Source organism: Mauremys mutica, chromosome 13, assembly GCF_020497125.1.
Source record: "Mauremys mutica isolate MM-2020 ecotype Southern chromosome 13, ASM2049712v1, whole genome shotgun sequence".
NCBI classification, from domain to species: domain Eukaryota; kingdom Metazoa; phylum Chordata; order Testudines; family Geoemydidae; genus Mauremys; species Mauremys mutica.
Window position 1 is genome coordinate 5,807,062 of NC_059084.1, and position 14,533 is coordinate 5,821,594.

At 47.8% G+C, this 14,533-nt stretch overlaps 1 protein-coding gene across 10 annotated transcripts in view; it reads left to right on the forward strand.

The window, feature by feature from the left end:
- Positions 1–14,533, forward strand: part of KCNQ2 (potassium voltage-gated channel subfamily Q member 2) — a 124,425-nt gene that overhangs the window by 37,615 nt on the left and 72,277 nt on the right. For all 10 annotated transcript variants that reach the window (XM_044985316.1, XM_044985324.1, XM_044985323.1 and 7 more), the window contains exons 2-3: positions 11,647–11,737; positions 13,779–13,905. In XM_044985316.1, coding sequence (XP_044841251.1) covers positions 11,647–11,737; positions 13,779–13,905 — 218 coding nt within the window. The remainder of the gene's footprint in view (positions 1–11,646; positions 11,738–13,778; positions 13,906–14,533) is intronic.

Here is a 14,533-nt window from a genome sequence, read left to right on the forward strand (position 1 = left end):
GCCTTGCTGCTAACAATTGTACCAATCACGAGGTACCATGTCTTGCTCTGGTTCCCGGTGGACCCTGTATTTTTGGGGTTTCTGGTCCATGCGAGGGGATTTTGCTTGTGGAACTTCAGCGATGAATAGAACCCATGGAGCTGAGAGCAGGAAGTAGCAGCTTCCCAGTAGCCTGGCCATCAGACTGCCAGTGTCTTTCCTGCAGCCTCCCACACAGTGCAGAGACGTGGGGACGCTGTAATTAATGTTGGACCTGGCAGTGTCATCGGCATCAGTTCTTAATTGGGCTCCATGGCAGTCGGAGCCCAGGGGAACGCTTACCAGCAAGCACCTGTGTCATTAGCTCGCATCAATTATAACACTAAGGAGACTGTTCACTGGCAGTGAGCAGAGTAATCACATGTCACTGCTCCCATCTCACTCTCCTCTTCGGATGTCAGAGATGCAGCTGGCAGCTGGGGACCGATGGGAAAGGCAGCAGTTCTGCCTACGGGAAAATTGCCTTTTGTCTTGTAAAGGAATGCATGCTGCATTCTGTACCCCGGCATCCGAAGGGGAAAGGTGGGCCTGAGACATCTCCACTCTGGGGCCGGATGCACGGGGGCTGGGCTGGTTTGCAGCACCCCAGGGGTGGAGAAAAGAAAAAAAAAGCATCAAACTCTCATGGAGGGGAGGTCTCAGGAGGCCTCAGTGAAGGGGATGAAAGAAACTACTCCCTCCCTCTTCCTCCTGCTGCTGCTCCTGCTCCTCTCGTGCCCTGCCTCACTTCTACCCTAATCATGCTCTGCTGCAGTTCCTCACGCTCATGCCATGCTCAGCACCTCAAGAGGCTGAGTGGCAGGGGAGGGGATGGAGGAAAAGGAGCCCTCTTTACCCAGCATCGCCTCCTGCACCAGCCTCAACCAGCCCCAGCACCCTTCAGTGCCAGTGTCCCATGGCAGCAGCCCTTACCCAGGCTGCTGCACCATCAGCAACCCCCCATATTGCAGGGCACCTCATTTGCACACCCACTTTGCATGTGCAAAGGAAAGATCACTAGTCATTTCTGTACACGTGGTCTGTGTCTTCTTTGTGCCTCCTGCCCAGCAATTGCACACACTGAATTATATTTTCAGCTTAGGTAGGCGAAATGGTTTGCGTGTGTGTTCGTATCAGCACTTATTGCTGAGACGTGTAAGAGCCTATCATCAATAAAACTATAAAAAATGTAACCCACCTCCTTGTTCACTAACCAGGCCCTGTTAGAAAGAAAAAAAGAAAGAAAGTTACTAACTTTCTTTCTTTTTTTCTTTCTTTCTTTCTCGCTCCAAAGTAGGTCTTTGCAGCAAAATCTAGGCCAGGCCACGAATAGGGTTGGCTGACCCAGACTGGTTTCTTTCGCTCGGTAATGCTTGGTTGGCTTCTCTGCTACAATCTGCCACTTCAAGGGGGTTGATCCATGTAAATGAGATGAATAACTGTACATCTCCTGGCAGACTCCAAATCTTCTGAAATAGCTCGAGTACTGCGGGAAGCTATTACCTGCTGAGGAATTACTCTGGCTCTGCCCTTAGATCAGCTCCATGGCAAGTTTAGGGGGGAAAAAAAACGATGGTGGAGTTTACCTGGCATGGGAGGATTGGACAGCTCTTCCCCGTAGCCTGACTGTGCTTCTACTTCTTAATCAGCCTCTAAAGAATCAGTGCTGGGCAACTCTCTTCGACAGTGCTTCTGCCAGCGCTGAGGGGCTCCATCCGCTGTGCTCCTGACCTCAGCTTGTTGGGGATAGAAGAAGCCAAGAAAAGGCATCAGGCCTGGGTCTCCAGAAGGGCTGCAGGCTGGGGTCTGTTCTATGGGACCTCCATTTAGGGGCCCATACGTCTTCATTAAAAGCACTCTCAGGGCATGGTTAGGACTTAGGGATGAAAAGACCTCTTGGGGCCTGAGGAGTTTCACTTGTTGCAAGCCCCCAAGCTTCATCGCCAAGATCAGCTGTGACGTGCATCAGGATACGGAAGGTCACTTGGAGTGTGTTCATCTCACCTGCTTTTTTAAAGCCATGTCTTTGGTCATGGTCCTCTGGACGCTCCCTCCTCATGGGCAATGCATTCCTGTGTACACCTGGAGATTTGTTTGCCTGCCCAGTGAAGTGCCATGAGCCCAGGCGGCTTACAGAGGGGTGGGGACATCTGACTGATTTCCTACCCTTGTTTGGAGCAGGGCCGGGGTTAACGGCTAGGGAAGGGGTATCAGATTGACAGCTCAGGCTCCGTGTGGTTCATAACGGGAGCCGTAGTCAGTGCCAACGAGCACCATCTGTTGGAAACTTTACAAAGACTTACAATGAATAGTGAGTTTTGGAGACAAATGAGCCTGCTGGTGTCTCCTGTACCCGGAGTGCCGTGGGGCTGCCTGTTTCCAGTGCCCTGAATGGGACTGGCACAGTGACTGAAACTAGGTTGCTGCAAAAGTTAAAATCCAACTGACTCGCCAGCGACAAGCCCAGGGCACTAAGTCCCTCTCCAGTTCTGTGCCTGCTTGTTACACGTCACCCCTTCACCCTGCCGGTTTGCCCTGTCTTTGTGCGCAGGGAATGCACTGGGGCTGTGTGAATTGTGCTCCTGAAAACCAAAGTGCAGCTGGGGTGTCCAATTCAGGCCTCTCTTGCCAATGTCCCTTTAACTCAGAAACTGTCCCGCGGTGCTGTCCCTCATGCGTTACTCTGTGTTGCTTCCCAGCTCTGCAGTATTACTTGTGTTTTCCTACTTTAAGCTTTGGGTAAAGATGAAATCCACCACCAGCAACTACTGGCCCCTAGCTCCTGCCTCTGAAGGGTAATACAGCCTTTCCTCTGAGCGTTGTCCTTAGCACTGAAGTCCGGGCCTATCTGTATGTTTTCACCTTCGTTCTCCTCCACTATGGGACCTGAGCTCTTGTTTCTATCTAGCAGCTGGTCTCAAAGGGAGAAATTCACCAAGCACCCATACAAAGCACCCACTTATGGCATGAAGCAGGGCTTTGAGCATCCCTGAATAGGCAGGGATGTACAGGTCAGTTGGGGTGGACCCTGGGCAGGCCAGGGGATATTCCAGTGGCCCCAATACATTACGTAGGGGTTAGTGGAGAGGACGTAGCCACGGAGGGGCTGTGCTGTACTCTGATTCCTTTCCTGTGGGTTGGAGATGTGCCAATCACATATCCCTATTCTTGCGGAGTTCCTTGCAGGAACCGGAAATAACCTGGCTTTGTGCAGTCAGGAAATAATTTTACTCTAGGAGCATTTGTGCAGCTGGGTGAGTCACTTGAGGCCAGAGCAGTTCATCTCAACAACGGTGAGCTGATCCGGGAATCAATATCCACCGTGGAAGAGAAAACATCTTAGGGACACACTGGGCCCGATCCTGCTAAATCAGAGTGGTAGCATTTTACGCCCAGTTTGCACAGCTGTAACTGATGGCACATCTGGCAAGGCACGGGAGAATAACCAGAAGCTGCCTGAGTTTGGCAAGCTGAAGGCCTGGGGACTGGCGCCAAATGCTGAGACTCTGAGATCCAAAGTGTCAAACCTCTTTGGCATGTGGGTAGCACCACACCTATTGATTGCAACTCGGAGCTGTGGCTGCTCCAGGATTGCTGCTCTGCTCAGCCTCCCTCCTGCTGATGCATCATGCAGCCACAGGCCACCTGCTCTTTGTCTCTCAGCCCATTGTGGTGCCCGTCCCACACCCACACACCTTTATAGGCTGCACTGCTCCGTTATTTCTGCTTTGTCATGGGGCTGGCTCAGCAACGGGGGGCGGGTTCGGGATCAAGAGCTAGTGGACTCAAGTGGCTGCCTGCTAGACTGGCTATGGAGAGACTGGGTTGCGGAGCTGAGTGCTGTACCAGGTGCACGCTGGAGGGGCGGCTGACTCATCTATCGTCCCCCAGTAAAACTGGGGCTACTTCTGCTGCAAATCAGTGGTCTCTTCTGTGGAGGATGCACTGTAAAATACAGAGGGGCAAAGGATTCTGGATTGGGTTTGGCAGCTGTAGCAAAGGACAGCAGCATGTCCCTCCAGGGAGCAAGTCTCTCTCCACAGCGATGTCCTACCCTGGGCTCACCAGTGTCTGGAACATTTCATGTGCGGCTAAAGAGCATCTGCACGCTCCTACTGGGCGGGGAAAGCGTAGTGCTGAGTGCGCCTTCCTTTGTCCCCCATTCCTCGACGGGGACTGATTCTGACACCGTTTGTGTTTGTAGCAGCAGTGGCTAAACACCTCACACTGCTGTTCTGCCAGCGTGGAGTGTGTTCGGTGGGGGTGACGGGTTTGATTGTCGATCCCACTGGGCTTGCTGGGCGCAACTGTAGCCAACCTTCCCAGTGCAGCCGTGCAAGCCTGCTCCACAGCTCCGTTTAGGAAAGGGACCCGCTGGCTACTTTAGAGCAATGCAGCTTGCTCAGCGGGATGGGGGTCCTAAGCCTCATCTCCACCCCAGCTCCTGCCCAAAATATGCTGAGCTGGAAGAGGAGATGGGCAGGAAACAGTGATGGGGGGAGGAGCTCTCAGATGGGTCTCCTAGACACCCAGTCAGAGCCTTCTACCCTCTCTCCACTGTAGAAAGAGAGGGATGGCCTCAGTGCACAGCTGCCTACCCACCTGGGTTGATTCACTGTGGAGATTAATCCTGTGACTGGACCCCATCAACTTCCCAGGAGCCTCGTATGTTACTGGCCAAGGACACTGCTTTCTTGGTGCGTGGTGCCCGGAGGACTCCCCTCTGTGCTGTAGCCGTGGGTAGCCCAAGGGATGAGTCACAATGGTTAGTTAGGGTTAAAGAGACACTGGGGCTGGCTCGTCCTCATACAGACCCCCTGAGTTCTGCAGCCCAGGATTCTGGATCGTCTGGTGAACATGCATGTCTATAAGAAGCTCTCATCTTCCTTTCTGATTGATTTGATTGGTTATCTGCCTCCATCGCAGGGAGCCCATGCTTGGCTGTGCCCATCTGCCAGAGCTAGCAGCAAAGATAAGCGGAGTTGCCAGAAATATAAGGTGCGAGTTCGGTTCTTCCCCCTCTCCAGAGGCCGGTCCCTGTGTCGACAGGATTATTTGATGTTTCCAGCGAATGGTTTTAGTTCTTTAGCTCAAGTGGTGGAGGCTCATGCTTTTGGCACTAAAGGTTCTTGCCTTAAACCCCACTCTCCACCCAAGCAGAGGTTGTGGTTAAACACGCCCTTGCTGCTCAGAGCACTAGGGGCAGAGGCTGGGGCCTCCTTCCTGATCTGCAGCACCAGCCCCCAGCTGTGCTTAGTGACATGATGCTTTTGCGATGGGGACAGGCGCTAGGATGGAACCGTCATTAATGTCACTTGTACTGAGCTCAGAATTTGAACGCAGAGCTCCAATGCTGAGCATTCCCACAGATACATAAACTAGGAGGAAATACTTGGGATCAGACCCTGAGAGGTGCGGCACACCTGAAGCTCCCGCTGAGTGACATGGAAGTCACAGGTGTGTTGGCTGTGTTGTCTAGAGCAGTGGTCCCCAACCTTTTTGACTGGCGGGCACCAGCCGAAGGACCACAGCGGCGGCGGAGCACCCGCCAAAATGCCGTGGCGGCAACGCCTCTCGATGACGCCACTTGCTGTCGACAAGCAACGTCATCGAGAGGCGTCCCCGCCGAAATTTGGGGGCGACGCCTCTCGATGACATCACTTGTTGGCGACAAAGTGTTGTCATCGAGAGGCGTCCCCGCCGCGGCATTTTGGCGGGCGCTCTCCCGGGGGCCAGGACGCAGGCGCATTAAGATGGCACCGCGTTGGGGACCACTGGTCTAGAGCCACTGTTTAGACAGGCCACTGGGGGCCATATGGAAAATGTACAAAAGCTCTCGCCTATAAGGATCGAACGGCTATTCAGTTACTCGCCCTCATTGTCCTCAGCCTTTGTGTGCTGACCCTGATGTCAGAAAAAGGATTCCATAGTCAACAAGCATATACTGGTTCCTGTCCGGGTCTTCACAGTCACTGCACGACATCAGCGGGGGTAGGGCCTGTGTTCACGAAAATGCAGCATTATTGAGGTTTCTCTGGATATCTGTCACCCTACGGGAGGCAGCAAGTTTTCATCGTATACCAGGGTTCAAATAAATACTGTAATTCCATCCCACCTGGACTTTTTGCTGTCATGTTTATGGCCAGGGCGAGGCTAGAGATCTGTGGCATCGACTGAGCTCAGTGGAACAAAACACAGAAGCGAACGCTAGCCCCCCGAACGAAAATAATCTTAGAAATAGTCAAAATTCAATTTGCAGCGGCGTCAAGCGGAGCCAGCGGGATGAATTATTGAATGTTTTTACAAAGTGCAGGCTTTTAGTTTATCTCGGAGCTGGCGTCCTTTAGTGTATTTTAAATATATTGTTAGTAAATTAATTTCACTCATCTTGTTTGAGCCAGTTCTTGTTGCTGCTGACTGACTGATACCTGCTTGGTTCGTGATTTGATGCCAGATATCTTCTTAACAAGGCGTCCCAGGCTTCCGAATAGCCTGAGATTTCATTACGTCCTCAGGCAATAGAGTCAGGGTCATTCTCTTTCTGTCTTTTAATTGGTTTTAGTGCATCTTGTGCTTGAAAAAAGTACAAAACAGACAGCCTTGGAGCCCGAAGTCCTGCCTTTATCCACGGATCTGTGGGTGACAAGATTGCTAGAACCAGGGCCCTGTTAGTCCCTGGCTTTTCTCTGCTGAGTGTGCTCATGAGGATGCCAATCCTAAGAGTATCAGAGGGGTAGCCGTGTTAGTCTGGATCTGTAAAAGCAGCAAAGAATCCTGTGGCACTTTATAGACTAACAGACATTTTGCAGCATGAGCTTTCGTGGGTGAATACCATCCGACGAAGTGGGTATTCACCCACGAAAGCTCATGCTGCAAAACGTCTGTTAGTCTATAAGGTGCCACAGGATTCAATCGTAAGAGTAGATTTTGGATTTGTAGGTGTTTGACCACTAGGGATTAGAAGACAGAGACCACCTTGTTTTCCCTAGGCCACCAAGGAGCCACTGGGCGGTAATATTACTTACTTGATAATACTTTTTGCTGCTGTGGGCTGGCTCTAAACCGTGAGGCTGAGTGGGAAAATGCTCCTTATCTCAGCACCACTCATCTCAGAGAATCCAGATGGGGCAGGATTTTCAGAAATGCTTAATTTCATTAAGAACATGAGTCCCAGTGAAAGCTAATGGGATGTCTGTCGACCTCAGGTAGTCACATGGCCCCCATCACCAGAGCCCCTCCCTGTCTTTAATGTATTGATGCACATGATGCCCCTGGGATGCAGAGGGATGGGATTGCCCCCATTTTCCAGATGGGGAACTGAGGCACAGAAAGGCTAAGGGACTTAGTCAAGGTCACACAGGAAGTCTGTGGCAGAGCAGGGGCTAAATCCCAGGTCTCTCAAGACATAGGCTAGTGCCCCAGTCACTGGGCCATCCATGCTCTCTTAAATCATTTAGGTGCTTTTGAAAACCTCACCCACAATTTTCATGGAACACAACAGAGATGCTGGATGAAGCGGTGCACAGGGCTGGTCCACTAAGCCTCTGCACTGAGAGATCTGCACCCACATTCTGAACACGTTTAAAAAGCAAATAGGCCAGGGAAGTCAATGAGGTTACCCCAGGGATGAGTTTACTGGGGTTCTTGTCCCGGCCTCTAGTGGTTGGCGCTCCACTGTTCAGTTATGCACGGTCAGCATTCTTTACTCAGGGGAGGCGTAGGACTGCGTTAAACAGGTTGTGGCCTAGGTCAGGACTGAGTTTTGGACAGCACTGTGGAGGAAGCTAGTACAATGCCTGCTGGTAATATGCCTTGCCTAAAGCCAGTGCAGTCAGCCCCTCCCTTTCACAGTGCAAATGAAAACATAGCAGCCGTCTTCTCCAGCTAAGACGTCATCAGCTGTGATCCTCCATTTGGCCTATTAATCTTTGCATTCTCCTGGAGGGATGACGAAGATCCTCCATTCATTTGCAGCGCGTATGAGATGGGGAGGAGGATTCATGAGACTGCTTTATTGACAGCACCATATCTGCAGCTTCGTAACCTCATCCCTTGAACATTCCACAAGCCCGCTAGATCGCACTAGCTAGGCTAATTGAGTATCAAAAGACCAAATCCAGATCTCACTGAAGTAAATGGGAGTTTTGCCCTGGGTTTTAGCGTTTGTAGGATTTGCCCAAAGTGCTATTTTTACACTTGTTAATTAATTAATTAATCATGTTTATTATGGCAGTGGCTGGCACCAAATTGTGTTAGGTGCTGTACAAATACAGAGTAGTCGTCTTGATTTTTTTGCAGATAAACCTAGATAGTCAATTAATATTATAGGGGAAAATGGTGTCTAGTAGTTACACACTTGGATTTTGACGCTAGTGATGTGATATGTCACAATCATACAACTCAGTAGTTCTCAAACTTTTGTACTGGTGACTCCTTTCACATAGCAAGCCTCTGAGTGTAACCCTCTCCCCCCTTATAAATTAAACACACTTTTTTATATATTTAACCCCATTATAAATGCTAGAGGCAAAGCAGAGTTTGGGGTGGAGGCTGACAGCTCGCTACCCCCTATGTAATAACCTCGTGACCCCCTGAGGGGTCCCGACCCCCTGTTTGAGAACTGCTGATAGAACTCCTTTGTGCCTCAGTTTACCCCACGAACACTGGCAATAACACTACCCTTCTCTCATACGGAGGATTAATTCATGAATGTTTGTAAAATGCGTTAAGCTCTTTCAGAGAAAGAGGCTGTTCTCTACTGAGTCACATTCTTATTAACTATTCCTCACCATTTTAAAAAACCCTCTTGACATTATTTTGAATGGTGTATTTTCACCCTAGTTTTTCACTTTTAGTCGCTATATAAAAAGGCACTGAGGGTATCTTTTCTGATAAATTATTTTTATTGTCACCTTATCTTCCCCCCACTCAGCTTGTCTGTTTCTTCCACATGTTGAATCCAGTCTGTCATTCAGATTATGAGCTGGCCAGGGTAAGGTCTGTCTTCCTTGAAACATGTCCGTACAGCACCTGCACCCAGCACAATGGGGCATTGCTCTGTGACTGGCATTCTTAGGCGCTGTTGCAATACACATAAATCATAATAATATCAGTCGTTTCTGTAGATAGCTAAAATATATTATACATTATCCAGTTAAAAGGAGAGTGACCTAAAAAATACCTCCTATGCCCTGATGAGGAGTTAGCCAATTGATAGCTCTGTTGGAAGTAGCTGCTGCTGTAAGATAAAGAATATTTCTACCTGCTCTGTTGTGGCTGGTGATTTGCATGCCACATGTTTGCCATTCTTTAGGGATTGCATAGAGGACAGAATGGCCGTAGGGAAAGTCAAAAGGGTTGGGCATATGGGAATTGGATTATGGTGAAATTATCTCTTCAAAAGGCTGGTCGATATTTGTAATTTCTACATTAGTGCTGACTTGCCAACATGTATGGGTCGTACAAAGCATAAGGTTGCCATTAAACGCCTTCAAATTATTAGTGGCTTGCTAATGTTTTAGCCTGAAAGTGGATTGTGTGTTTTGCCCCCATAGTCTCCCAGTACCTTTGGCCTTTTAACTTTTCCATCCCTTTAGTTTCCCCGGGGGTTTGTGGGGCTGTATCAGTGGGGTTAATGAATTGTGACACCTCTAGGGTAAGATTTCTCCATCATTAGCCTAGTACTTTTCTCCTCGCCCTCCCCGAGGCATGGCACCAAGCCTGCTGCCAGACAGCGAGATTAATTCTTCATTTTCACAGAGAGAAAGTTCACTCCCTAGGGAAAAGCAAACAGGACAGAGACTGTGCTAAAGTAAGATTCAGTGTTAAATATTCAGTGCGAGATGCAAGGATTTAGCCACATGGTTCCCTTTAATGTTACTGGAAGGCTGTGAAGAAGGAGAGGCATCTGTTTTGGAAAAGAGGAAGGCTGGATCTTTTTCCACCATAGGAACACAGGAACTGCCATCCCATATCAGAGCAGTGACCATGGAATCCAATATTCAGCCTTAATAATAGTAGGTGCTCAGATACTATTAGCAGTAGAGAACCCTAAGACAGATAGATAGAATAGTCTGTCTCTGATGGTGGCCAAGACCAGATGTGTCAGAATCCAGAGTAATGGACCAAGTATAAGATAACTTGTCCTAGGGAAATTTCTTTGTGACTCTCATCAATTACTGATTTGCTTGTGGCCTGATCCATGAGGATTGATATCCCTTATATTTTTTATCCTAATTTAAATGTATGCTCCCATTTTTCCATGTACAAATCTAATGTTTATTTGAATCCTGTAAAGCTGCTGGCCTCGGTAATATCATGTGGCAGTGAATTCCACAAGTTAAATTTGCGTCGTATTAATAATAATCTCTATCAATTTTAAATTTGTTGCAATTCAGTTTAATTGAATATCCACTTCTGCTGGTGACCCGAGAAAGGGTAAATAGGAACACTCGATTTACCTTCTCTAGAGTGTTTAGATCATATACCTTTATCATGTCATCCCTCATTAGCCTCCTCTCTAAACTAAGCAGCCCGAATCTTTTTCACTCACTGGAAATCTTTTCATGCCGTTTCTGCTGTACCTATTTTGGAATGGGGTGCCCAGACCTGAACACAATATTCTCGATGAGGGTGTATGACTGAATTATGTAATGGCATCATAATATTTTCAGTAGTATTTTGTGCATTCTAACATTTGTTTGCTTTTGGGTGCTGTTCAAACATGGGGGAAAAGATCTGAATTCAGTTAAAGGGATAAGTGCAAATTTTGACTGTTCATTCTCCTGTCCCACCCAAACCTGTTCTCCCCATGCTGTAAATACTGAGCTACTCAGGGATAGGTTGAGGACCATAGTCTGCTCTCATTGAGGCTGGTGTGAATCTGGAGTTACTCCGTTCACTTCAGTGGGATGAAACTGGGTCTGTACTGCCATACCTGAGAACAGAATTGAATTTTAAGAGCCAAATTTTCCCTTCTGCATAGGCTTATTTGGCCTTAAAAAATTAATCAGAGGTTAATCAGAGGTCATTTTTTTGTTTGTTTCCTAAACTGAAGTTCTCTTTGGAGAGCAAAAAACAACATGTGACATGGTAGAGATTTTGAATTGATTTGTGAGTAATATAATAACTGAGAAATTGTGCAGGAGTACATAATTACTATGGGAATATATATGGAAATATATTTGCCTGGCATCTACAGTGGTGATATACACTCATTTCACAGTTGCTTTCCATGCAATTGCTATCAAAACTTGCAACAATTTCGTTTGGTCAAGTAAAGTGAAGTAATTGGGAAATGACCCAGTGCACACACTTTTCTAATAGTTGTTGAATAAGAACTCTGATCATATTTTGTGGAGCCACTTTCTGCTCAGTTTGCATGCTTGCAACAAACTATGGGATTTCATCAATGACTTACCCATTTTAGAATGCCTGGAGTGCACAGGTCAAATACTCCACTGACGATCTGTTAGAGACCACTTTTATAAAGCGGGACAGTGCTGTTAAAATAGCATTGCATGGAATGTTTCAAAATGTGATGTAGGTTAAATAGCTCGATGAACTACTCAAAATGTACACTCTAAAGATTGGCATTATTTTTTCTCTCCTTTTCTTTGTGTCATCCAGTTTTCTCCTAGTTTTCTCCTGCCTGGTACTATCTGTCTTTTCAACCATCGATGAATATCAGGACAGCTCTGAAGGGGCCCTCTACATACTGGTAAGTTGGGAGTTGCAAACATAAGACAGAGCACAAGCAAGAAACTAACAATATTGGGCTTTTCATACTGGCTGAGACGTCACTGGGGCATGGAGAGATGCAGCCTTCTAAGTGAGGGATAAGTATTTTCTCTCTCTGCAAACATTTGTCTAGATTTGACATGCTTTCCAATCCAAAGCCATGTAAATCTTTAAAAGCAAGCACCTAAGAGTACCCCTTGGAAGGAATGGGGAGTGTTTGTATTAACCTGTAAAAATCCTGAAGATCCAGCAATAACCACTTTCTCTTAAGGTGAAAGACAAATATGACTCCAAATCTAAGCTGGTGTATTAGCTCGTGGTGCCACCTGGTTCATTTTGAATCATCTTTAATTTTTCTTGTCTCTGTTTCAGGTCTGGGTAACAATAGCACTGCATTTAGCCTGCACTCACAGGACCGAAATCAATTATTATTTACACTGAGTGTAAATCTGAAGTTATCTGGATTTGCCCCAGTGTAAACAAGGAAAGAATGTGGCTCACAGTCTCAAGGATGACTTTAAAAACCGGAACTGGTGCATGTTCAATTTGTGTGTGTGTGTTTCTCTGCGATTGCAAAATCCTGCAGCATTGTGGGCCCGCATTTACTAGCTGGTTTGATGCCCGTTTAAAAGTATGGCCCTAAATGGCTAAAATGACATTGTACCACAGCAGAATCAGCCTAGGTGGTAGCCTCTGTTCCCCATGCTATACAGTTCTGCATTTATCTGAGCTGACATAAAGCCGAATGGTTTTACTACTTAAAGAGCTTGGCATGCTTTACACTGACAATCTGGCTTCCGGTAACGTGCTGAGTGATAGCTAGCAGAATTCCTGTCGGCACAGACACTTACTTCATAGGGCTCCCAGAATTCATTGCATCTCCCTGTCTTTGCCTTTCCCTTCATCCACTCCCACTCGGCACATCAACCAGATACCAGAAGCTAGTGAAAGCTTAATGAGAGCCCTGTACGACTCAGTGTCAGCCCACGTGAGGTGAACACCGTGAGTGAAGAAATCACAGAGACTGTAACATACTGACAGCGAGCAGAGCTTTGCAGCACGGTGGGCTCATTCCCTCTGTATCTCTGTTTGTGGGGAGAAAAGCAACTGCAAGTTGGTACAAACGGCAGGTCAATAGTGAAGTGTCTCAGCTGGCGAGGCAGAAGGCTGTTGGAACAGGGTAGGAACTCAGTCGAGACTGGTGTGGATTTTTAGGTAGTTTAGGTTAACCCATTAGAGTTCAGAAACCGATATAAATGTATTTAGACATAGAAGAACACAGGCCCAGACTTTCCAAGGGGCTTAGGACCAGACTTTCAATTGCTCAGCACTGACAGTTGGGCCAGATTTTCAGAAGATCTCAGCTCCCACTTAGACACCGAACTAAGGACGTAAGGTGCTCACCTTCCAGCTGTTCCCGTTGTGACCCTTGTCCCCAGATTTTTCAGAATTGCTCACTGCCCAATGGATTGGGCTCTTTTAAGAATCCAGCTCATAATTCTCTTTTCCCCACCACTTCCCTCAGGTCCTGAAGTCCATTGATAGGGACAAAAATAGGAAACCATCAGTTCTGTGACAGAGCTAAATTTTTGTCTCCTTACAGAGCAGAACAGTTGTCTTGACAAGGGTAAGATCAACGTTGTAATAAGGGAGAAGGTTTCAAAATAGGGATGGACCTAAACCACAGGGACACGTGCTAAATTACAACCCCTTCCCCCAAATTTTGGATGAATTTGAAAGCTGAATCTGGATCTTGACCTGACTCTAGCAATTAGCCTCTATCTTTATCGTGCATCACAATCTCATCTCTTTGTAACCGTTAGAACTCAAGAGCCAGATCCCAGTTTTGTGACTTGATTCTATTTTTTGGTCAGAGTCACAATTCTCCTCTGAAAGGACTTTAACAGTGAGGAGCAAAATGAGCTTTATTCGTAGACACTATTTCAGCCCTCTGCGTTGAATCTGCAACACTTTCTTCCCTGCGCCTTCTTCTTGGACTAATGGCATTGTCTCCCCTGCAGGAAATAGTCACCATTGTGGTGTTTGGTGTGGAATACTTTGTGAGAATCTGGGCTGCCGGTTGCTGCTGTCGATACCGGGGCTGGAGGGGAAGGTTAAAATTTGCCCGCAAACCCTTCTGCGTCATTGGTAAGAACTGCCGCCCCGCAGCTACTGCTGAGAGTGCACGACGAATGGGATAAGGGCCTTGTGGGTCATGCTCAGGATGATCGCTGAATTTGCTGTACTTTGGGAGAACATATAAATGTTCTCAGAACAGGCAGCTGGCTTTTCAGCCAGGCATGTGAGCTCTGCCAGTCACATCCCAGGGTCAAGGGGAACTGTCTGGTTTGCTTCGTGGGCCCAAGGCCTGCCTGGGAGGAATGCACACTCTTGGTGTACAGATCCTACAGGGAGCTAGAGGACAGTGAGTCCACCATGGAGTATTCATGCGTATTGTATGCCTGGGCCTGATTCTGAGCTACTGCATTCTCATGCCTGGACCAGGGATGGAAGAGGGGACAAAGGTGGTTGCACTTCTTTGTGTTCTGGACCTGTGCCGGTCCCTGCTCAGTCCTGGATAAAGTTAGAGCAGCCTCAGAATGGCATAAAGTGCACTTTGATGTGGCTGCCGCTCCCATGCCCAGATAAAGCGGGGGAGGGTTGAGTGCAAGGCCAATCACCCAGCCGCATAGAAAACAACCAGACACACCAAGGCCAAACTCCATGGTTATAGAAACAAAACCAGGCTGCCATTCCAGTAACGGTGGCTGCTCGG